At 39.8% G+C, this 25363-nt stretch overlaps 3 protein-coding genes across 3 annotated transcripts in view; 1 reads left to right on the top strand and 2 right to left on the bottom strand.

The window, feature by feature from the left end:
* Positions 1-10934, bottom strand: part of extl3 (exostosin-like glycosyltransferase 3) — a 33675-nt gene extending 22741 nt beyond the window's left edge. Inside the window, exon 1 of the mRNA XM_080452459.1 lies at positions 10747-10934. The gene's annotated coding sequence lies outside the window, so the exon portion shown is untranslated. The remainder of the gene's footprint in view (positions 1-10746) is intronic.
* A 2313-nt stretch (positions 10935-13247) lies between these two features.
* riox1 (ribosomal oxygenase 1) lies at positions 13248-22930 on the top strand. Its single transcript, XM_080452465.1, has 15 exons — positions 13248-13376; positions 14585-14734; positions 15616-15755; positions 16392-16491; positions 16748-16861; positions 17297-17403; positions 18287-18394; positions 18799-18833; positions 20139-20317; positions 20837-20941; positions 21046-21187; positions 21530-21650; positions 21871-21970; positions 22062-22145; positions 22269-22930. The coding sequence occupies exons 1-15, from the start codon at positions 13287-13289 to the stop codon at positions 22326-22328; spliced, it is 1635 nt and encodes a 544-aa protein (XP_080308591.1). The 5' UTR covers positions 13248-13286; the 3' UTR covers positions 22329-22930.
* A 58-nt stretch (positions 22931-22988) lies between these two features.
* ndufb1 (NADH:ubiquinone oxidoreductase subunit B1) lies at positions 22989-25324 on the bottom strand. The gene is made up of 3 exons (XM_080453129.1): positions 25258-25324; positions 23861-24006; positions 22989-23171 (listed from the first exon to the last, which is right to left on the bottom strand). Exons 2-3 carry the CDS (start codon positions 23998-24000, stop codon positions 23135-23137), a joined length of 177 nt encoding a protein of 58 aa, XP_080309255.1. The 5' UTR covers positions 24001-24006; positions 25258-25324; the 3' UTR covers positions 22989-23134.
* Between the last annotated feature and the right edge of the window lie 39 nt (positions 25325-25363).

Here is a 25363-nt window from a genome sequence, read left to right as displayed (position 1 = left end):
CTTTGACTGCATTACGGGCTGTGGCATAAACTGCCACTCCAGAGTGAGGCTTCACACTTTCCACATGCTGAGATGACAATTAGACTGGACAAGCATCTATCATCGATCCCATATTTTTTCAGAGTACAGAAAAGCTCCACAACCTTGTCTAGTTAGCTTCATCTGACTAAATAAATATAGATAGCATTATCTATATTAAATAATAAATTTGTTGCACATTTTCCATCACTGACTACTACATTTTCTACATCCTGTCCTTTACTTACTCTAAACTCCTTTTTTCTTTCTTTTCACTGGAAAGGGTTAGCTGAACAGTAGGGATGGGCGATATAGACATCACAATATTTATGAGAAATTATGACCAAAAATAGCTATTTTGGTTATTTTTTAAGATTCTTGAAGAAATGGAAATGCTTAAGTACAAATCCAGAAAAAGGCAACACTTATGCCATATCATGATATCCAAGATCCCAGACAATGTCTCATATCACGATATGAATGGAATATTGATAAATTGCCCCGCCATACCATGTGGTGTTCTACTTGATTTCAGTGTGAATTATAAACACATCTAAGAACGTTTTTAGGTCCATTGCACCTGAAGAGAAACTTCACCCCAAGTGTTCTGGTGTGTTCATGTGGCAATGTAAAGCGCCTTCTTCATTGTCTGTCATCATGTCATCTTCACCGGGCATTCCTGAGTTAGCTGGATAGCTGATTGGCATTTGACCCTTTCATTACCAAAAATGACCCTTTTCATTACCAAAAATCTAATTACAGGCTGCCACACGGTACTCATCTAACCCTCTAAGTGTGCATAACTAGGTTACTCGGAAAGGAAAGTGGGATTGAAGAGTCTAAGAGAGGAAGTCATTTTTGGGATACAAAAACGTCTCTATACCGAGATTCTGCCCTGAATGATAAAAAAAAAAAAATAACCCAAAAGAAAAAGTGTTGCTGACACAAACAACTTCAAGCCAGGTAAAACTCAACACCAGCTCTTCCACACATTATGTCGAAGAGCGTGTTACGTAGAGCCTTGCTTCAACTTTAGCCAGAGGCAAAAAACACAGCAAATGAGCCGATAGTCTAGACACTGGCTGAGAGAGGAAATGTAAGCTCAAAATATGACACTATTCTGTCTATTTTGACAAAGTTTTGACTAAAAATAAGAAAATTGTTATAACAGGTAGCTACAGTGAGGATATGATTACTTGGCTTGCTCTATCTACCTATTAAAAAATATTCTTGCCTCAATTCAACTGGAGCTGAAGCCCACAGCAGAGGATCTGCAAGAGAAAGAAAATCCCCTGATACAGAAAGGACTGGTTCCAGTCCATTTCTCACTAGAATATTTATGGAGGGAAAACCTGCCAACACTTTGTGTTAATAAACACATGCTTCATGCCCTGTTAGCTTGCGAGCTACAGTCACATCCGTTACACAGAGCTGCTCCAGATAGTGTCTGTACATTTCAGCAGGAGAATCAAGGCCACTGTATGACAGAGGACATGACAATGAAATGGAATGAAATGAACTGCGTTGGTCCTCCGCCCTGCAGCTGCATTCCAATCACAGCCCTCTCTCTCACAGACTTGTGCATTCCGTTAACAGCACTGCTTGCCATGAGCATCATGGATTTAAGGCTTAACGCATAATGCAACAATGTTCGTGCATTGCCTGAATTTGCCCCACACGCACTCACTCTCACAACAGCTGCAACCATACTGTATTCTAATACTTCTCAAGCATTATGCACTATTTAACGTATGGGTGCATGTCAGTGGTGTGTTCTACATTTTTGTAGCGAAGCGTAGCCCTCTACTAACCATTTCATCCATTGAAAACGCACTAGCTTATCTCCACGACCACGCACATGTCGTGCAGGGAATGATTACCGTATGGTGGTGCATGTACAGTCAGTGTTACCTATCCATAGTAGTGTGGCTCACTCTGGGCCCCATTCTCAGGCCAATAATTCCCCGTTAAATCGGGATAATGGACCTGCGCCGCCCCAATAGGTTATTCTAGGACCTGCTCTACCCGTCACCATTATGCCGACGCCGTTATTTGCGCGTGGAGGTGTGCCTGTGGGCGTGTTGTTGCTATATCCCCCACATTGCAATTCTACAGACACACATGGGTACGGCTTGGGGACGGGGGATAGTGGATTCTAGAAGCACCCGCTGGTTTATAAAATCACCCGTCAAGTGCACACAGACACTACAATGGCTTTGTGCGTTGGACCATGAGCCGTGTTGCCAGCCTTGGAGAGAAATAAGCAACGCAGTCGCAGGTCTATGAAAACAAAAAGAAGCAACTCTAAGGCCACATGAGCACTTCAAACTACTAACTAGAGCTTTCATATCCCCTAAATATTTCAGCCTGGCTCGACTAATAATTGACAAATTAGACCCAGCCCAGCCCGTCAGTCATTTTTCTAAAGAAGCCTTATTTCTCATTAAATCTTGGTAATTCGTTAAGAACAGGAGTCATTCTACCCTAACAGTCTATATTTTATTTAAAAAACAGCTTGGAGCAAATAGGGCTATATAAATATATACACTGCCCCATAACCATTTTAAAAATGATTATGGTTATTCTATGAAATATATGTTTTCATAGAATAACCGTAATCATTTTTGCAATGGAGAAATCACATCAAATGTTACCTTCTGGCCGCTGCCTGTGCTTTCATTTGAAGAAATAATCCAACATTTATTTTGAGGTGAAAAAGACATGAAGAAAGTTCTGAAGATCCATTATTTATGTCATGTTATGGTTTTTAAACTTTAAAGGGAGCTCTCTACTGCTGCGTCATGACAAGACAGTGATTGATTTGACCTAGGCTACTTTAGCGTTGCGCTGCCCTGTTGATTAATTATTTGGCATCAGCTGTGTAGGAATATATAACTATTTTAAATGGCTTTCATATACTCTTGGGGATCTGACTAATATGACAAGTTGCTTATTGTGAACACAATAGCCTACGCTACAAATTAATTAATATGTGAATTTATTTGGATGTAAAAAAAACTTAGACCCGGCTCAGCCGGTGCCGACGGGCCGGGTCGGGTCCCGTTGGGTTTGGGCTAAAATCTTAAGCACTTACATTTTTTATAAGATGATCGGATCATAGTGTGATTTTCATTTTGGCTGCTGTCTCATTAAACCCCTGCTGCGGGACGTGCGGGTCAATATTATATTATAGCCTATATTATATATATTAGCCTATATTATTATTATATTCCCCGCGTAAACGCTACGTTCATGACCCCCCAAAATAACCATATTTGAACTGGGGACCCCCCCATTTTGTTTGACTCGGTTCCACAGATAAATATTGTGAAAATAGCAGATCTACAAGCTCGCCAAGCGTTGGGTGCTCCATTGTGGTCTCGACCCACAGGTTGAGAACCACTGCATTAAGCTCCAAGCAAGTTACATGTCTAGTATGTTGTTGACCACGTAATGTAATGTTTTTGGTTTAGTGATAGGCTACTCCGTGGCGCGCGCGCGCCTCATTGTATGCTGTCCAAAATAACAGATCTGTAGCTGTCGACACGACATGACGCAGCGCCGTTGATAGCTTGTATGTCTGTTATTTTGGGTAGGCGACGCACATACGCATCGCAGCAATGTGTCTGGGTTTGAGAGGCTTTGATTGATGTAAACTTAAAGTTTAGCTCTGTTCGGGATTACTGAACAAAGGTGGATGATGAAAGATAACGGGGACAATATGGATGTAAGTTAACTTTAAAACTGCGTCACTTCAGAGGAAACTATGGAGCAACTTCAGAGATGTTTACACACCCCTGGAATCCATTAGAACGGTGGAAATAGAACGATAACAGCCAACGTGAGTACATAGGCTATAGTATAGACCTTTCCTAAAACTGTCCAATTTATTATACCCATGTGCTACTGTTTGTCTGTGTACCACGTAGGAGCGTTGTCGCAACATGATGTAATTAATTATTTGGGAGCAGCCAGTGTGTACCAATAGTATACATATTTTAAATGGCTTTCATATACTATTCCGGATCTGACTAATATGACAAGCTTATTGTGAACACAATAGGCTACAAATTAATATAAAAATGTATTTGGATTAAAAAAAAAGAAGGAAAACAAGCCCAACGTGGCTTATAATAATCAGACCAGGCAACAGTGCAGACAGGTAGATAGGCTAGAGCATATATTGGATCGGGATGACGGCTAGCGCAGTCTTCTCTTAAAGGCAATGGCTTCTGGCACGGTGATTGGTTTTATCATTGTAACGCCCAAACCACACCTATGCATAATGTAACGGGTAGCTCAGGTGTTTGGCGGGTGAGGGGGGTGCCATAGAATACCGAATTTTGCGGGGAAACGCCTCTTGCCTAGTCCGAAATCCCTAATTAGTGGTTTGTTCAAATCTGGCTCTGAATAGAGCCCTCTGTCTCTTTGCCCGTGTGGTGTCCATTGTCCTTGCACCCCATGTGTCAGTGTGTAAGTTGTAAATAAAAATATCCCTGTGTTTGCGCCAATGTCACAATAACAAATTGTTTATTGTTGTATTTGGTAATTCAAGAGATTTTGGTGTCACTGCTGTTGGCCCCTAAACTGGACACTACCCCCCCCCCTCTCCCAGATGCAATGCAAAGTAACTAACAAGCTGTGCTACCATTGTGCTGTGCTAAATGAAAACACTACCCCACCACAATTAATCAGGAGCTGGGGATGTCGCACAGGCGTTCACTATGCAATTTTCAAGGGCAGGGCGACCTTAATTAGTCCGCTGAGCTGTAATTGTGCATTATCAGTGGAAAAGGGAATCCAGCCGTCACAAAACAAGCGAGCACTTCAACAGCTTTAGCATTACCACAGTACCTACGAGACAGCAAGAAGCAGGGGTGAGCCTTTTTGAAGTGTATATTTATATCACTTCTTGTTGCCCCTTTTGATAGATCCCAATTATACTAAGCAGATGTATGTTCATGGTTACTTGTTCACATGTTCTTTATGTAGATATACTGTATATTGCTTGCTTGCCACAAATGATAGGAGCTTATTTAGATAGCATGTTTTTTACACAGATACTAGGATTGTAAACATGATGTTTACCTGCTATCCTAGTTACATTGTAGCACTTGATTGTTTTGTTTTCTTTGCACTCTATTTAAGTGACCATTTGTCCTGCCGTTTGTTGACGATGGCTCATGCCACTTACTCCTATATAGCACATGGTAAGTCACTCTGGATTAGAGTGTCTGTCTGCTATGTCTACATTTTATTCCAGAGTAGAGGCTTGCTTCAGTGATTTAATAAAATAAAAAGTGTCAAAGGAAATCTTGCTCGCATGTTACGTGCTGCAGTGGATTCTCTTGCTCCCTCTCTCTCCCCATTGCTGTTTAACTGTAGCAATGTCCATGGTGAGAGTGATGTGGCAGAGGCCCACCTCTGTATTAACCACTTTCAACCTACAGTGGTGTTCCCGTTTTGGGCATCATCATAGGTGAAAATCTTCACACACACAAAAATAAAAAACAAGCTCTCAACGCATCGTGGTGCATTGTAAGCTTGTAGAGCTTGATATTCTCATACAATACATTGAGGCTTAAGTGTATGTAATGTAGGAAGTTAGGAACGGAGAGGGGGTGCAACTCAAGCAGCCTGTATTGGAGGTAAGGACTATTGCCAATAAAAACCTGGCCCCTCTACATCTCCTTTTATGGAATTGACTCAACGTCCTAAGACAAATTCAATGAGTACATATTTGATATTGACGGAAGGCAGGCGCTCTCAGAATATGCACAGCAGCAGCAAGTGGGGTACTTTGAACTCATCCAGGAACTGGTAAACTGATGGCAAACTAAGGTTTTATTCGACTCCCCCCTTCAAATAAACTGTAGCACAAGTTTATTTATCTAAATTAACTGTGTTCTCAAATATTAATTGCACTCAGTCTCAACAAGTGAATCGAATTCAGAGGTCCCTACCAATCTCTGTTCATAGTGTTCCCAGTTCCCACCTCTCTGTGTCAACTTTGCCAAGCGCTGCAAACTCAACACACTTTGGCTGAAGCCATAAATAGGACCAGCCTGTGAGCCATGATATTCACAGAAAGACATAGGATAGTCAAAGTCTAGATGAAACTCATGAGCCATTAAAATGTGTGGAACACTGTCCTTGTTCTGCAGTAGGCCAATTTAAACTCAACCCACTTTGCAGCTCTGGCAGCAAGGTTCTCTTTATGTTAAACTGCCACCAATTTGTCCTTTGAGATGTGCAAAAGACAAAGTTTATTTTAGTATCCACAGCACAACTGTTCAAATTGTCAGTAAGCTTGCTCCAAAAAAGAATAATTAATTAGATTTGAACTTGTTTTGACATAAAGGGTTTTATAGAGTATACAATTATTCTTTATTAAACCAAAGATACCTGTCCAAACACCCCTGCATTATTTCAACAGCCCGGCTCCATGTGCTTCATGTGAATCAACATTATAATTCCCCTTTTTTGGTTCCATCTACAGTAAATTTGACCCTTGTCATTTCTTTACTCTGGGGCATCCTTTAGCCATGCATGGTCCAAACAGGTTTGGTTGCAAGCATCCAGGGGAGAAACAGTTAGTGTTAACACAGAACAATTAATAGACGTGCCCATCTAAGCCAGTCCTAACAAATAAATCCCCTTGTTATCTCACTACAGCTGTGGCAGCAACCCCACTTGCTGTTGCTTCTTGAAAGCATTTTCCTCCCCTCCAAAGCCCATGCTAGCAGGCCGAGACCATAACAGATTGACTCAGGCCCTTGACAACAGCTGCCAGTCCCCCTGACATACTTTGTCCTCCAGACACTGATGGCTTTAGGGAGGTAAACCAGACTGATTAGCCCCAGCCATGGTGTGCCACCCCTCAAAAGAGATTGTGCCTCAGAGTAAGGGCTGGCACTGATTAACACTGCTAAGTAACTCGAGGTGGATAATATAATTTTCAGCAGAGACAATATTGTGATATATGCAAGCGCAATAGGTAACCCTAACCCTTACAAATGATGCAATGCATGACGAATTTGGACCATGTTATGCTTAAAGTATTTACTGCTTGATAGCAAACACAAACTGGCAATGGTTCAAATTTTTCATGAGTCATCATGACTTGTATTGAAGTTTGTTCTAGTCCATCTGAACATAATTGAGCTAGTCTGGTTTAATGACTTGTTGTAGTGGGTGGAATTTTGCATGTAAACTTTCAATGAGTATGAGTATAATCACCTGCTATGGTGATTATAAACAGTATATAACAAAAACATAGCAAAGTAAAACATTTTCAAAATCATTTACGCCTACTGTTCAGTGTTAGACAAATGAGCCGAAGACGAGCCACGCCATCAGTTACAACAGCTGGGACTGCTGCATGGAGACATTGATCCATCTTCATCAGAGTAACTAGTGCTCCAAGGAACATAAAAGCAAATGAAACAGTGGTGCTTGGTGTTGTAAAAATCTGACTCACTGACAACTGCTGTCAGAAATGCTTTTATTTTTTTCCCATGGGACGCCAGGTTCAGCTTCTGCGTTTGCTTTAATAGAACGGGCTGGCATTCAAATATTTACTTTGCCCTGTAACAAGATGTTTATTTTTAACAGCTTTCATCTTTACACATAGCCTTGAGTTTGACATGCTGTAACTAATGTCCACTGACTGCAGCTGGGAAAAATAGGAATTTTATTTGAGGAAAACTGAGAAATGGATTGGAGAAATCCTTTGAGAAATCTTATCCCCATACAACACGACAATAGTATGTGTGTGCTGCTCTGCCTAATGTCGCCATCTCTCCCCAACATTCTCTCCCACACTGCTAAGAGTTCCCGCTACATCTGTTCATTAATCTTTCTCCTGCCTTGTACAAAAAGACATCACGCTGTCATTTAGCACCACAGAGAAAAAAAACTGTCCTTGGTTAATATAGCCTTGTATAACACAAAACAGGTGTTCATTAATCTAGAGTAGACAAGTAGTGCCAGTTCTTATCACAGAGCAGGTCAGGTCATAACAGAAAGCTTGGTCAACAACTCTGTTCTGGGATTCATTCAAAACCCATATCGAGAGGACTATTACAGCCCAAGCATCATTCTAAGTCCCCCGACAAATTTGATCTGGTTACATTTTCATGAACTATAGCTTATGAAAAGCTGCTCGTGAACAATAGGAAGAGGGTCATGGGAATGCCAAAGAAAGTAGTGAGATTCAATTAGAAGAGTCAATTTGGCACAGTACTACTCACAGTTACTAATTGGATTTTGAGATAATTAACCAATTCATGAACCTAAAGTATAGGTGTTTCAAAATCTTACAGGGGTTTAAAATAAATCAAACATCTTTAAATGCCGCTTAAGATTGTTCACTGAGAACGCCAGTCCCTAACACACACGCACACACACACACACACACACACACACATCACCTATGTGAAAAATCCTCCATTATCAAGTTCAACATTGATCCTAGAATATGCCCACACACACAAATAAATATTGTCGAAGTGTTTCTTTGCGCACACAGTATTCCGATTCGGAATACGTAATATTGCAGCCTAAGCATGTGTCTCGTAGCATTTACTGAGCGAGGCACATGCCGATGCAGTCTTGTCAAATAATAGAAGCCTGATTATGTTATGCCCGCTGGCAGCAGTTAGGGATCATTACTTGTTGACCACGAGAAAAGAAAAGTCATTCCAAGAGGTAGAGGTCCAACCAATCAAGGTACAACGGAAAGGATCAATATCCTTGTCCACAGTTTTGTTCCACAAGTTCCATATTAATGAGTGCTAAGGTCCAAACAGACTGTAAAACATCACTTCCCTGGTTGTCTAGGGCAATTTCCATGAATAGAAATAGATGATTATACATGGCAGAATCTAAATAACACATTCTAAAAAGGTATGACTTTTCAATACAAATAAATGAAAAAAGATGAACCCATAACAACTCAAAATACAAATCAGAAATGTAAATCAAAATGAAAACACAATGCTGACTCATTGTGAGCTTATAGTTTGCTTATTTTCAGTGAGCAACACTGGTACACAACTAAGTATAAACCACCCTTAAGACAATAATACATTTGGGTGGATACTAAATGTGATCCACCCAAAAAATCCTTATTCAAATTAATACGTACTTTAATTTTTATATTTCATCAGCTCAGTTGATCAAATATTACCATCAGTGGCATTCAAGCAATTATAGGTCGTAGTGAAATAAATGAATGCAATGAATTTAACTAATTGAATTGTCTTCTGTAACTTCTGTTTGGTGACCCAATTGTTCCATTTCCATAGTCTGTCACTAGCATCCAAAATTAGTTAACAGCTTATTGTGTACTCACAGCTAATACTATTTTTATCGCCATATTTTGTTAAAATATAAACGCACTTACAAAATGCAACTTGACCAGTCAAATAAAACAATAAACAGATTAAGGGAGGTAATGATTGTGTAACCATTCAGTTACCTGACTGATACCTCATGGAACATACACTGACAAGGTGCTTCCCACCAACTACCCCGTTAATCAATAACCAGCTTTGAACACAGTACTTCGTATTACAAGGAAAATAAGTATTCAGTATGATTAATTCAATGTACAAGTGGCCATGGTGGGTGAATGGGATGGGATTGTGTCAGACTCCACTCTCTTGATTCTGCAAAGACAGTTATCTGATTTATCTAAACAACAGGGATTGTATGACATTTTCAAATGTTATTATATTTAAAAATCCACAAGAAAAACAGCACTACCAAACTGACCAAATAATTGTTAAAACAATGATCACCCAAAGCAAAACAATTAAATAAATACAAAAAGATAGTTGGTTGCTCAAAGAGGTAGTTGGTTACTCTATCAATCAGAGCAAGTTCATGATGAATCACTGAGGGAAAAAAACTCCTAGTAAACACCGTTTGGGGAAGTGAAATATATTCCAAAACAGACACTTCTTCCTTCTCTCTCTCATTCAGCCAGTCACAGAGAGAGAGAGAGATAAAGTACCGGCTTATGACCAGAGGAGGCTGTGTATGTAACAACCTCGGAGTGGGTCAGAATGGAGCCCCCCCCCAAAAAAATCACTTTTAATGGGGTGACTACTAGCAGTAGGGTACCAATCCCACTTAGGGTCCACAGTGCTATGTGGCTCAATGGGACCGATGGATGGATGTGACTGAGGCCCCCTTGAAAAACCTAAACACCGAACACAGAGCGACGTCGCACCTACACTACTACTACTGTACTGTACCACCACCACCACGCCACCACCACCAACCCGGGTGCAAGCCTGCAAGGTTGACGTGGTGCTATAGTACCCAGTGTGTGAGATCAAAGCAAACCCCTGTCGTGTCGTGTCGACGTTCTTCAGCAGCAGCTCCAATGAGGAACACACAGCACAGACAAGCACACACACAACAAACTGACCCAAAGTCTCTGCTTAAATCCAACTACCTCCCTTCCACATCTGATGCTCCTTTTAGGGGGGTGGTGGGGGATACCGTTGACGTTAACACCCGCATCACATAAAAAAGGGGATAGAAATAAACAGGGGGAAGACAAGAGGGTCCGAGAGGAGGAGGGGGGGGCATAGAAAGGGGGGGGAATATGTCTCATCTGGCCAATTAGCTACTAGCCTGTTAGCCAGCAGCACTAGTCTAGTGGTCACAACACCACAAGCTGCATTCTGCTTCATGTTAGCTTCCATAGCTACTCACCCCTCAGTCTCAGTCCACACAATGTCCCCGCATTGAAGACACAACAACACACAAGTAGACGTCCGGGAGGTTTTGTTCGCACCACGTACGGCGGCGAGGTGCGTGCGCTGGCGTGGTGTGCGTGTGTGTCTGTGAGTATGTGCGCGCGTTAATACATTCCTACTGGCAGCAGCAGCAGCACGATTAAAAGCTGCATTGTTGGAGAGAGAGAGAGAGATGGCTGGAGCGAATAGCAAACACCAAAGCATTCTGGGAGGAGGTGTTGATTAAACCGTGGTTCAGGAATGTGGGGACATTGCCCCATCTGGTGGCCAGAGGACGTACTGCATCTTTTACTAAGTGATTTTATTATACACTCGTCATTACATTATTACACACGTGGACAGTGGTGAAAAAGTACTCACATGTTTTACTTAGGTGAAAGTATCAATACTGCAATGTAGAAATACTTACTTATAAGTAAAAGTCCGGAATTAAAAATGTACTTGAGTAAAAGTACAAAAGTATTGGCATCAAAATGTACTTAAAGTACTACAATGTTTGAAAATAGCAGATCTTGTAGATGGGTTATTTGAATAATAATATTTTTTGATAAAATAGGGCTAAAGTGGTTAATTAATGTTTTAGAATAGAACAATTTGTATCTGCAAAGTAACTAGTAAGTAACTAAAGTTTTTAAATAATTGTAGTGGAGTAAAAGTACAATATTTGCCTCTCAGATGTAGTGGAGTAGGAGATAAAGTACTGAAAACTGGAAATACTCAAGTGAAGTATAAAATACCTCAAAATCTTACTTAAGTACAGTGCTTGAGTAAATGTAGGCTACTAGTTACTTTCCACCACTGCTCATAACACTACTACACACATGGACACAATCAGTGGTTATAAAACCATTACATTTTAAGGACAACCTTAACTCTGAGAGTGTAGAAATGGAACTATTTGAACACTCTCAGAGTTACACAGACCTGTAAGGGTCCATTTGGGACCCTCCCGGACCCCCCTCAAGGAACCCTGAGGGTCCCTGGAGTGGATAAAATGATTCAAGACATTCAAGGGGGATTTATTTGTCTCTCACTCATGCAGTGCAATGTTGGTGTGGCATGCTCCACAGACTTGCAATAACAATATAACAACAAGTTAATAATGCTGGATTTAAACAAAAACGAATTAAAGTATTAAAGAAATAAAATAATAAGCACAGTTTAAAGCCAAGGTAGGGAAACATGGCACAACCAACGACAACTTCAGATATTTACACACGTCCACACAGCTATATAGAATAATATCAGTTGATGTTTGAAAAATAATCATAATGGAAATGACTTAAAATGAGAAAAGTTCTCCATAACTGCTGAAAAAGCAGATTTCCAGGTATGAAGAATCATGACATCAGACATGAGTGGACGACTGTACTTATATAATATTGACCCAAGTGTACTTAGTGTAGACATTGTAAATGTCTGGCATTCAAAACAGCTGTACTTACAATGCTCTGGCATCATTTCCACTGTTAAATTTGAAATAAAATGTAGGATGATATAAGAACCCTTGTATTTGTTTATCTACGGAGCTTGTTCAAACACCAATTTCCAGAACTGATATATTCATATTTATTGTTTGACAATGCAAAATTATAACATGTAGGCCTAGCATTTAAAATGATATGTTGCCCTGTCTTTAAAAAGAAACATGCATGGGTAAAACCTTTTAGATTTATAGTAATAGTATAGTAATAGTATATATTAATAGTAGGCTAGTGAAGGCAAGGGGGGTTATGTCCCAAAACCAAAGAGAAATGTTTGCCAGTGTGTGTTATGATCAACAAGGTGTTTGCAGATTGAAGGCAGTGATTTATTTATTTACATACTTACAGTGGTGGAAAGTAACTAAGTACATTAGTTAAGTACAAGTACTGTAAGAACAATTTTGAGGTATTTGTACTTTACTTGAGTATTTCCAATTTCCAATACTTTTAATATTGTACTAATGTACTTTTACTACACTACATTTATTTGAAAACTCTAGTTACTTTGTAGATTTTGATTATTATTACAAAACACACAAACCACATTTCGACCATTTGAAAATTGCCAATCTCCAAGCTCACAATGCGTCATGATGTGACGCATTGTGAGCTTATAGATCTGCTAGTTTTCAAAAGATTGTTATACATTTGAATACTTGTGTGAAATGGGACATTCTGCATAATGACTACTTTTACTTTTGGTACTTTAAAGTGATGCAGATGATACTTTTGTACTTTTACTCAAGTACATTTTGAATACGGGACTTCTACTTGTAACAGAGTATATCTACATTGCTGAATTGATACTTTTACTGAGGTAAAACATGTGAGTAGGCCTACTTCTTCCATCACTGCTTATTTATGTGTTTAAATTGTGTGCTCTTGAGAGCCTCAAGGAAAGAACTCCTGCTGAGTCTCATCGTGGCCAGTATGTGGCGGTAGGGGGCAGTAGAGGGACATAAAGAGATGACGCACGCACACAGTCGCAGGCTGATGACGCTTCCAGTGGAACATGGAGAGGAAACACATGTCAGCGTTTGAACTGTATCAATCATTACAACCAGAATGTTCTCCTCCTGCAGCCAAGAAGCGTAATTTGCAGGTAAAATATATACACTTTTATTTATTACAGATTAGGAGGTTAACTGGCCCAGTGTCTGGTTCTCTTTAGTATCGTGGCAAACGCGTCAGAGCAAAGAGGGGTCCTCCTCATCCTACTGCTGTTGTTCAGTGGTGGTAAAATTACTCAAATGTTTTACTTAAGTAAAAGTATCAATACTGCAATGTAAAAGTATTGGCATCAAAATGTACTCAAAGTACCTATTATGCAGAATGTCCCATTTCACAGGTTTAAAATGTATAATAATCTTTAGAAAATAGAAGAGTAAAAGTACAAACAAATTGGAAAGTAAAAGTACCTCAAATTGAATACTACACAAGTAAATGTACTCAGTTACTTTACACCACTGCTGCTGTTGACTCTTTAAAAAAGTACAATATTTCTGTCTGAAATGTAGTGAAAACGAGTAGAAGTATAAAGTAGCATGAAGTGGGAATACTCAGGGAAAGTACAAGTACCTCTAAATTGTACTTTTTAGGAAAGGAAAGGGAGACCTTTGTTAAATTCAGCTTCACCCAGCTGATGGCTGCTTAGATGGAAACAAGCCCTCAGGGCTTTTTGTGTTATCCTTTTGGCATCATTGTATAATCGTACCACTGTACTTTTTGCAAACTCTGTTAATAAAGTATATAATCAATCAAAATGGTTATTGAATCATCATAACCATCTGAGCATAACATCATAACTAATGATGATGATGAGCACGGGGGGAGCAGTTAAAGGACCACTTCACCCATCTTCACCCCTTTTCAACCCATCTTCATATAATCGAAGAAGATTTCAAACTTTTTTTGATTCTTTTTTATTAATGTACGAACAATGGCTTCTATTTCAACATGCTAACTTTCCAGTAAAGAGAGAGGCTGTAGTTTCTATTAGCCATCGGTGATGTCATTGGTAGGCAGGTTTCTGAACTGTCCATAGCCCACCAATGAGATGCAAAGTGAGTAGATGAAAATTGTGCCATCTGAGGACCAATGAAGATGAGGTTAAAAATGGGTGAAGTTGAAGTAAGTGTCTTGCTCAGGGACTGGGGCCGGGAGGTGAACCGGGGACATTCTGTTTCCCAGATGGCCTCTCTCCCCTGCCTGGCCCATCAAGCTGTGGCCGTCCTCAAGTAACAGTACTTGAGTACATGCACTAGCTACATTCCACCACTGCTTACTTGTTAACTTGTATCTGCTTCACAGGTGATGGCCAAGAAGAAAAAGAGAAGGGAGAATGCAGTTGAAACCACCAAAGTCATTCCAAAAGCCAGCACAAAGGCTAAGAACAAAATGCGAAAGAAGCTCTCTAAACCTCCACAAATAGAGGAGCGTACTTCAAACGGTGTTCCAGAGGTAAGTCCTCGAGTGAGAGTGAGATTCCACAATTTATGAAGGTCTCTTGGGTACCGGGAGTCAAGACCAAGACGGAATCATTTTTAAACCTCCTGATTGAGTATTGAGTAAAATATTAAAGAGGTAATCATTTTGTATTTTGAGATAAATATCTGAGAATTTACCCAATTTTGGGGGGAACAAGTCTCCAAAAATAATGGTGTCGACAGGAAAACAGCGTCAGAGTATAGTTGTAACTTAAAGGGGTACTTCACTCTCGGGCCGGGGACACATTTAAAAAAAATATTAAAAATAAATGAAAAAAGTTATGGAAAATTCATGGCCCCCTCACGACACGCAGTGTCCTACTAATGTGTGAGGGGGCCATGAATTTTCCATAACTTTTTTCATTTATTTTTAATATTTTTTTTAAATGTGTCCCCGGCCCGAGAGTGAAGTACCCCTTTAAGTCCGTTTCACTTAGACTAGAGGGTTTAAGTGGTTATAGCTGCAGTAGCCAACTTTGGAGAAAAAGCAGAGAGTCCTCTGGTCCGAGATGGAGTGAAGTCAGAGTAAAATGACAAGCGAGACTGAGATGAAACCGAAAACATCAAAATAGGGTTTTGAGAGAGAGACCTGTCTCTGAGTACTACAGCCGTAGTGTTATGAGCTTGTAGATCGGTTATTTTTGCCATGTGACAACGTCGTACAACGTTTTAAATCAGGCTTAACAGTGCTGATGTATTACTTAGTGAGTTGAGTTTGGTGAGTTTATTAGGATCCCCATTAGCTGATGCATAACATCTGCTAATCTTCCTGGTGGTCCACACATAACATAAAAACATTGACAACAAATAAGACGGGTGCAGACAACCATTGTTATATTCTTTCTTTCAATACAGGAAGAGCCGAGTGTGAATAATTTTGGTGAATCCCTCGACACTTTTCTGGCTGACTTGACAAAAGTGAACAACAGTAGGGAGAGAGCGAGTAAACTGTTCCAGTGGCTCATCAACCCGGTCCCTGCCAAGGCCTTCTTCAGGTACTACTGATGATGACCATTTGCGTATAGAATCTGTGCTGTGATCATAGATGGGGTTCACATAGGTGCGGGAAGTCATTGAATTTGCCTAAATTTATAATTGTTTTGTTTAAACGGGGTTGCGCTTGAATTGTGAATAATGGAAAATTATAGACTTGATGTAGGTGTGTAGACAATGGGTCGCATTCTCAAAATGTTTCTGAATTTCTCCTTACTTTTGTTCTTTAGAAAAGCGCCTGCGAAAAACCAACGTATGGATTACCTTGATTTTATGCCCCTTTTGTACCAGATGATGAATGCAAATTGTTCCTAAATGGGATGTGCGTGTCTGTGCCTGTTGATTTGCATAGCATAAAAGGCAAGCCGGCTTAGGGTCATGTGCTAATTAGCCATGATGAAAAGCTTTTCATGCTCTGAAATAGAAGTTTATTGTCGTGTGTGGCTGAAGAAAGAAACGTTAATTTTCAACGGTGTATGGGGCCAAACGTAATCTAATGCTTTACAATGTTATAATAACAACATGGCTTTAAACTGGATCAGACTGGATTTCTGACCTTTAAAAACCTGTACAAAACCCCGTATATTGATCGGAATGCTCACTGGATGATTTCTTTCTATTGTTTTTTTTTCTCTAAGGGATACCTGGGAAAGTAAACCTATTATCGTCAGACGTAACAATCCAGATTACTACAAGGGACTATTCTCCACTGCAGAGTTTGATCACATATTGAAAAATGTGAGAGAGACACACACACACACACACACACACACACACACACACACACACACACACACACACACACACACACACACACACACACACACACACACACACACACACCTCATTATTTATCCATCTTGCTACATTTGTCCCACTGATGTTTGAACCCTTTCACCATTGAGAGTGTACAAATTGGTTATATTTGTTAAATTACATTTGTACACTCTCAGAGCTAAATTAACAGATCTGACATTTAAATGTCTCGTATCAGGATGATGTTCAGTATGGAGTGAACTTGGACGTTACCAGCTACACAAAAGGCAAGAGGACGACACACAATCCTCCTGGGAGAGCTCTGCCGTACACTGTATGGGACTTCTATGAGGTATGGTGTAGGGGCGCAACAATTAATCAAATCGAATAAAAAATAGCCGCTCTACATGCTCACAACGCATCACGATGCAACGCATTGATGGGCTATTTTAGTTTTGTGCGGCATCGTTCTACTACAAACTTATAAATAGGGCGATATTTTGTATTGCATCAAATAATAAAGAACACGCTGCAGAGATCGTTTACTGTTTCCATAGCATTTCACCCTGTTGTATTGTATATTGTGTACTCATCTTGTATAAATATATGAAATGGCTTTCCTTTCCCCCATTCACTCGCTCTGTCTTTGGATGCAGAACGCTGAAATGTGAAGTCATTTAGGCTATTTCATTCCATTTGGACCCCAAATGATGGCGGGTTGACAGGTTTATGAAAATTGGACAGCAATCTCATATACTATGGTACTTGTTTTCTGATCTCTTCCCAGAGTGGCTGCTCCCTCCGCATGCTGAATCCACAGGCGTTTTCCTCCACTGTGTGGAATTTTCTGTCCATCCTTCAAGAGCAGTTTGGCAGCATGGCAGGAGCCAATGTGTGAGTATTAAACCACCCTATTTGAAAATATAGCAGGTCTACATGCTATTTTTATAAACTTAAGAAAAAAATGTTTTGCGTATAATGACATGCCTAAAATAGGGCCACCAGGTTGAAAGTGGTTAACACCTTTACCGCCGGGCCCGTAGTTCTACGGGCCGTTAAATCCAACGGTTAAGCGCCGAGCCCGTAGTCCTACGGGCTGCGGTCTTTTCGCGCATGCGCGGTCCGGGTGCACTTTCGGATTTTTTTTGATCCACTTCCGTTTCCGGTTTGATGACAGGAAATAGAATTATTTGGGATCCGGTTTCGACGATCACGCCCGCTCCCATTCTACAGACGAAACTGAAACTCAATTCTCTTCCTGTAGTTTTTTCTCCTCGCATTTCACTGTTTAACGTAATCCGCTCTAACTACAACATGGATGCCCCGTTTGACACGCGATCTTCACTGGGAGATACAGGGAGATCTCGCGGATGTAAACAGACCGTTCACGGCTCAATCTTAAGGATTTTAACAAGATCTATGGCGACATGAAAAAAACAAAAAAACAACAAAAACACCTTGGCACTGGTGAGTACATTATGAGATTAACCTCTGGCGGTGGATGTGTTAAGGGCCATCCAGCCCAAGCAATATAACTATAAACTATATTCTTCACCACTGTCGTCATTATAGTTGTGGTGTGGACTCTGTCATCCACTTGAGTTAGTAAGTATTTAGGTATGTAGTAAGTAACTAATGAGTTAGAATTATTTATCAAATGTTGGTGTGGACGGCCCTTTACAATGAGAAAAGTAATTTGATCGAGGACGCCCAATGGTCTCGGTGTGAAATGTACATTTAAATTTGGCCAACTAATTAGTCAAATGTTTTCATCCAGTTATCTGACGCCACCCGGAACACAGGGTTTTGCTCCACATTATGATGACATCGAGGCCTTTGTGGTTCAGCTAGAGGGGAAGAAGCATTGGAGAGTTTACAACCCGAGGTGAGTTCGGAAACATAACTGTTATACTTAAACACAAGAACTTTATAACAAACAAGACTAATTGATTGTTATACCTTTTTATTTAATACAACTTTTCTGGATAGGTTGGTGAATCAGTTGGACTCAAGTAGCCATTTTAATATATATATATATATATATATATATATATATATATATATATATATATATTATTTGGTTGGAAAGTTTACTTTGACTTGTTAGAGCATCTGGTACAATAGATTTACATAACAATGACACAATTCTTATTAGCCAATATCCATTATGATTCCATATGTTTTATTATGGTATTTGTTACATTTCATTTCCCATTCATGTTATAAACCGTCTTTTGACAATGCTTAGAGGGGAAAAAAATCACTTCAAAGATGTTTTGTTTTTATCAGGACTGAAGATGAAGTCTTGCCAGTGCTGTCAAGTCGTGAGTATTAAAATGTTATATTGACCTACAGTGTACTTACAAACTGTTTTCATCATAGACCAAGATCAAATAGTGATTTTAAATAAGTAGAGGTTATACGGCCCCTAACACCTACGTCGCACCGCCGATCTGTCCGAGTTATTATCCATTGTGAGAATATGATCGAAGCTCTCCATGATATTAATATTCTGTCTATAAATGTCTCACTTAAAAATGCTGATTTTGAAAACTAGAGGCCCGAACACATAGAGTTCACACCTACGTCATACCGCCGATCTCACCAATATAATATGTCTGAGTCATAGTGTTAAGGGCTTTGTCAGAGTACCTGTTGTACCCGTCAGTCTGTGTCCCTTTTGTGCCCATACATGGAGATCCCTGATGTCATTAGTATATGCCCATACCCTGTATATTGGCATGCCTATATATGGGCAATTGGGCATATTGTTTGGCTCTTGCGGTTCTGGACAACTGGATATCCATATCGGTCGGATCGGCGCTTCCGGACAGCCGCATATCCAAACAACTCTGCGGCGGGCACCGCACTCCCTCGAGTCCTTCGGGTATCGAGTTTCGGGTTTGTTTAAGGTTCTGTCTGAGTCAGAGGGATGTGGCTGTGATCCTGCCTATATATGGGCGTATGGGGTTTGTTGATGTTTATTTCTGAGTCAGAGTGACGTGGTCCGCCCTCCGCCGGCCGGCCGGTCCTCCCTTAAGCCAATTTTAATATAGGATTATTTCTGTTTTAAATCTGCCTAATGCACCAGGTGGTACTGTATCAGAACATTTCTGATGGTGTAATTTAGTTTAGTTGTCAAGTCATTACATTGTATAATATTGACAATCTAAATACTTTCTGTCATCGTTTTATATGACAAACTCCTCAATCTGTCAGTTAAATGGATCATATTTTATCTTAAAGCGCTTGTGTTTCTGTGAGTAGTCAGTCTGATTCATCATTCGTCTTAGCTGAAGACATTTGTATGTGCCAGGAAACATGAATGAAGGCAATTAAAATGCCTTATTCTTTATGTGAAATAAATTACAGTAGTGCCCAACAGTCAAATGGAGAAAAAAGATCTATTGCTCTTTTTTGAAGTAAGGATGCATACAGTAACTGGGCTTATAGACATGATGCAAATTCTAAACAATTTTTAGCAGGGCTACACTAAAATATAGTAGAAATGTAAGAAGAATTTCATGGATGTATTTTTTTGTATAATTGCGGCGGGATGCACTTGAAATCATAGGTAATGCTGTTTGAACCCATCTTGTCTCACTGGCCATTTTGCTTTTGTCCTCCAGCTAACTTCGATCAGAAGGACATCGGTAAGCCCATCCTGGAAGTGATCCTAGAGGCCGGGGACCTCCTCTACTTCCCTCGGGGCTTCATCCACCAAGGAGATTGCCTCCCAGACGCCCACTCCCTGCACATCACCATCTCCTCATACCAGAAGAACAGCTGGGGAGATCTGCTCATGAAGGTTCTGCTCTCCCTTTTCCTTGTGTCGAAACTGCTTGATGTCAGGGAGGGATCGTAAGGGACATTGTAATGACAATTCCAAGATATTAGCTGAAAATAACAATTCATTACGTGTTTAAATGCATGTTGGGGGATTTTTTAAATCAGTTATTTTGATAATTACGGTAGATATACTTTTATTGTTCAAGTTAAAATGTAGTTAAAAAGTTCCTACAGACATACTAAATACAAGACATTTAAATTAAAATTACAAGGGGCCTACAAGACATTGGTAAGCCTGCTATCCTAGTTACTTAGTAGCACATAATTGTTTTCCAACACTCAAATTACTCGACCACTTACCCTTTACTAGGGTTCACCCTGCTTACTCCTATGTTGCATTTTGTAAATCATTCTGGAAAAGAGTGTCTGCTACATGCCTAGATTGTAATTAGAAATGATATATCGTATATTACGCATCAAGGTTGTGTTTAAATAGTTTTCACCTATCAGCTGCTGATTGCTCTCTTTTGATGGCCAGATGGTCCCAGCAGCATTGGAAACAGCAATGGAGGAGGACGTGGAGTTCAGACACGGTTTGCCCCTAGACTACCTGACATACATGGGGGTACAAAATTCCGACAAGGTACGACTTTTTATTCTGTTTAACTGTCTCTTCTTGCAACCATCGCCGTCCCCTCTGTTCTTACCAGTTCTTATCCACTGATGAGAGGATGTGTCGTTATATAGGATGACCCACGCAGGGCAGAGTTCATGTCTCACATCGGGAGCCTGATGAAGAAGCTGAGTAGCTATGCCCCTGTGGATGCTTCCGTGGATCAGAAGGCCAGGGGGTTTCTCCATGACTGTCTGCCACCCATGCTTACTCCAGGTACCTAGTAGCTTTCTAGTTTTATGATCGCTCATAGCACTGTGCAATGTATGCCTCACATTCACCCACATCATCCACACACCAATGGCAGAGGCAGCCATTCAAGTTGCCAAGCCACTTGAATAGGAGTTCAGTGCCTTCCTAAAGGACACTTAAATGGTGCATTTAACCTTGGCAGATCTTTAATTCTGATTTATATTGGCTATAATAAAATGTTAATAACCCACCACAAGTTTTTGTTATTGAAGATTATTCATTTAGGCTGTGATGATTTAACACAGCAAAGCTTAAAGTCATACCTTCTGCTTGAGTAACAGATGTAGTGTTGTCTGTCTCCCACAGAGGAACTTGTTACCAGTGTGCAGGGCGCCCCTGCCAGGTGGGGAGATGGAGAAACTGTAGGTGTGGGTGCTAAGTTCAAAAGCCAGACGCAGGTTCGACTCATTCGTGCCGGCTGTGCCAGGTAATACAACACAGTATTAAGAGTTGCAACACAAACTACTCAATAACTGACCCAACAAAATCGCATGGGTATAAGTTGGACTCGTACTTCTTTATTGCATGTGAACTCTTCCTTGCTCCCCCTATCTTGCCATTCTCTATCAAATAAAGCAAAAATATAATTGATTGAAGTTGAAGACTTTCAATTTAGTTGTTTTACGTAAATGTGCTCTTCTTTCCAGGCTATGCAGCGAAGGAGAGACTGTTCATGTATACTATACGACAGAAAACTCCAGAGTGTACCACAAAGATGAAGTCAAGAGCTTTGGAATAAAAGCAGAAGTAGGAATTCTTAAAATCCCTAATTATGTTGTCCATATTTTGATTTAAAATGTGGTAATGTTAACCCCTCCCCCCCTCCCCCTCTTTACAGTATACTGATGCCATGGAGTTTCTGATCCATTCATATCCTAAATTTGTGACGGTGGGCAGCTTACCCTGCGATGCAGAAGACGGGGTACAGTATATTTTTTAAATAAATTATACAAGCTCTGTCCTTAAACAGGATACCACATGTTCAATCCATTCGATTGATTCATTGTTAGTGAACCAGCCCTCATCAAACACTCTTTTATTCCAGATCGAATTGGTTGAGCTGCTATTTGAGAGGGGGATTATCCACACTGCAAAACGCCTCTAGAGGTCATACACTATGTTCATAGTTCTGGTGACTGCACAACTGGACTGAAATTGTATTTGTACATTGAAGTAACAACTTGATTGCAAACTAATTTACATTATGCTTGGTCTGTTGGAGCGGATGTGGTGGACAGCATTTATGAATACCTTTTTTTCCTTCTTTCTTCCTCAGTGTTACTAAAGAGGTTGAGAAGCCACTTGAATGCAAGATATAAACCTTTACTGATCCCATGAGGGACATTCACTTGTCATGGCACAACTGCAGTATGGAAAAATACTAACATTTGATACTGGTGGTAGTGCTAAACAAAGTGCATTAAATTAACACAAAATAGGCTTGGAATTATGCTACGAATGAATTATCCCTCTTACTCTGGCAGCATTGGAACCAAGTACTGTGGCTGTATTCCAAGCCTAATTTGTGTTAAATCAGCGCTTTTATGCACTTAAGTGCTACTATTAGCAAAGAAATAACTATTAGTTTGCATCTAAACAGCTTCCCAACCTTGTCCCTATTAGTTCTGTGTGGCCTTTTGGGAGCCTCTTCTCACCATTGTTTCTTAAGGATGTCCGGTATATAAAATAAATCATTTTTTTGTAAAATGTTTCACCTTATGTCATTGTAATGTCAAACAGCAAACGCATACTGATGAAGGACAAATTATTTGGATTAGAAAGGGACATGTTTTATTGGTTGATACAACTCGGACAGGAAATCTTATTTAAATAATATGATTTAAGGGCTGCCAAACAAACAATCGTACAGAGGGTGAAGCTTGAGGACAGTACATTTCAGCGCCGACCCTTCTACTTCCAGGTGTATTCCTCTCCAGGCTTCAGTTCCCTATTGAGACAAGCAAGATGAGGTTAGAACGACCCAAACTACAGCCACTATAAAAAAGAGCAACCTGGAGGTGTACAATGTTAAGCTGTGAATGCTAAACTTCCTTATCTTAAGCACCTAAGAAACTCAATGCAGGAAAATGAAAAGGTTTTATGCAAGCTTTCAAATGTAACCAGTCTCATCCTTCTATGATAAATGGGAGTCATATACAATAATGTGTTCATAGCCTTGTGCTGTGATTTGATGTTTTGAATCATTGTGGACAGTGACACAAACAGCCTAATTACTAGTTTCACAAATGCTTTGCAGCTCTAAATACACAACTCAAATTTGTTCAATTAAATATATAGGTATACAAAAAAGAATGTAACTTACATATTATAATTTTACACCAACAGAATTTAACCCTTACTCTGCTGCAAGCAAACTGACCTCCACTAGCTCAGAGATTGGGATAGGATTAGTGTAATGCTGTATTTCAAAAGAATATATTTGATAGGTCAGTATTGCACCCTTTTGGATCTATGTGCTTCATTGCTGAGCTACAAAGCTGTGACAGTAATTGCATGACAAGTGCATAGTTTAGGATTTGAAGATCAAAGAATGTGTATTGCATTTCTTTGAAATGTAATTTGGTGTCTTATGACTGGTGACCCAATACTGTCTTGACACGCTACCGTTATTCTTACCTGCTGTACAAAACACTTTTGTTCCTGAAAGCCGTTAGCTTTTGGTCCTGCTGTTTATCCATGTACCATCCCATAACGAAGCCCATGGGCACCAGAATGTTCGCCCAGTGTTCACGTGCTAGTGCTATAAAGTTCACCATGGTTACCTACCGATTAAAAACAACACATGCAATGCCAAATTAGTTTGTCTCTTAGTGACGAAGGCTACAGTTGAAACATTGGTCACATAATGTATACTTAGGTGATTTCTCTTTTGTAATTAGACCTCTATTAACATCAAGGCAGGGACACAGATTCTGCCCCCTGTACATTTTCTATATACAGTAAATTTCATTTCTACAGTAATGGTAGCACATGACCGGTCATTATGGCACATGCCATGTTAGGAGACTGGAATCAGCTGGAGTAATTGAAATACTGAAGAATCTTGCATGTACAGTAGCTATAGTTTGAGATTGATCTGATTAGTGTTTTACGTTTTCTGCAAGAAATTATAATTTTTGCATGAATGACATTTGTCAAACTATACATTTTATACATTTCCACAGCAAGAAAATACACGTTTTGTCTCCTCTGCCTATCCTTACAGGGGATAAATTATTCATTTGTCCACTTCTTCCTCCTGACTTGGAAGATATGCTGCAAAATTCATACACCACTTATTTTAATACAATCCATTAAATCCAATGGGTCCCAAGTTGATCAGCGGCACGTAGTGATGTTTTTAAAATATAATATTCAGCAAAACAATTTGACCACGCGAATTGCACAGAACAGCATAGATGATCATTGGTAGTATTCCCAGGTGAATGTTTTCTTGCAGGTTTCATTCATCAAACGAGGTTAAATCCAGTGGTAGAAAGTAACTAAGTACATTTACTTAAGTACTGTACTTCAGTACAATTCTGAGGTATTTGTACTTTACTTGAGTGTTTCCAATTTACTTTTTGATGCCAATACTGTTTGTACTTTTACTCAAGTAAATTTGTAATACCAGACTTTTACTTGTAACAGAGTATTTCTACATTGCAATATTGATACTTTTACTTAGGTAAAACAATTTAGTACTTCTTCCATCAGGGGTAAATCTGCTGCTACCACCAATGGAAACAAGCCATAGCGCTTTCATATAATCCTCTTAGCAGACCTTGTATTGAAATGTACTTTCCTGTGCTTATTTTTTTTGCAAACTGCTAAAAAGTAATCAAACTACTATAGTGATTGTGCCTGCAGTAAAAACATAGCAGATTAGCATTAGCAAAGATAACCTGGCATTTATTTGAGGGTTACGAGATAAATAGCGATGTTGCTGCATGACCGCGGCATTAGCCCTAACGTAGTAGCATATAGAAGAAAAAAATAAACACATGTACAACGATAGAACATATAAATATTACCTGATATTTACGTTAAGACGAGGCCTTATCGTTCCTCAGTCACCAGGCAGACAGAGGACATTGGGACATACCACATGCCTTAATACAGCAGGGTTCTTATGAATAA

This window comes from Gymnoscopelus braueri (assembly GCF_963280865.1).
Source record: "Gymnoscopelus braueri genome assembly, chromosome: 16".
In the NCBI taxonomy this organism is placed as follows: domain Eukaryota; kingdom Metazoa; phylum Chordata; class Actinopteri; order Myctophiformes; family Myctophidae; genus Gymnoscopelus; species Gymnoscopelus braueri.
This window is presented reverse-complemented; position numbering and strand designations above follow the sequence as displayed.

Excerpts from the sequence above, each read along its gene's own strand:
- riox1 (XM_080452465.1), top strand. The coding sequence starts at position 13,287 with ATGGAGAGGAAACACATGTCAGCGTTTGAACTGTATCAATCATTACAA. Across the intron at positions 14,735-15,615 it reads CTTCAAACGGTGTTCCAGAG|GAAGAGCCGAGTGTGAATAA; the intron begins GTAAGTCCTCGA and ends CTTTCAATACAG. Across the intron at positions 18,395-18,798 it reads TGGAGAGTTTACAACCCGAG|GACTGAAGATGAAGTCTTGC; the intron begins GTGAGTTCGGAA and ends TGTTTTTATCAG.
- ndufb1 (XM_080453129.1), bottom strand. The coding sequence starts at position 24,000 with ATGGTGAACTTTATAGCACTAGCACGTGAACACTGGGCGAACATTCTG. Across the intron at positions 23,172-23,860 it reads AAAAGTGTTTTGTACAGCAG|GGAACTGAAGCCTGGAGAGG; the intron begins GTAAGAATAACG and ends TTGTCTCAATAG.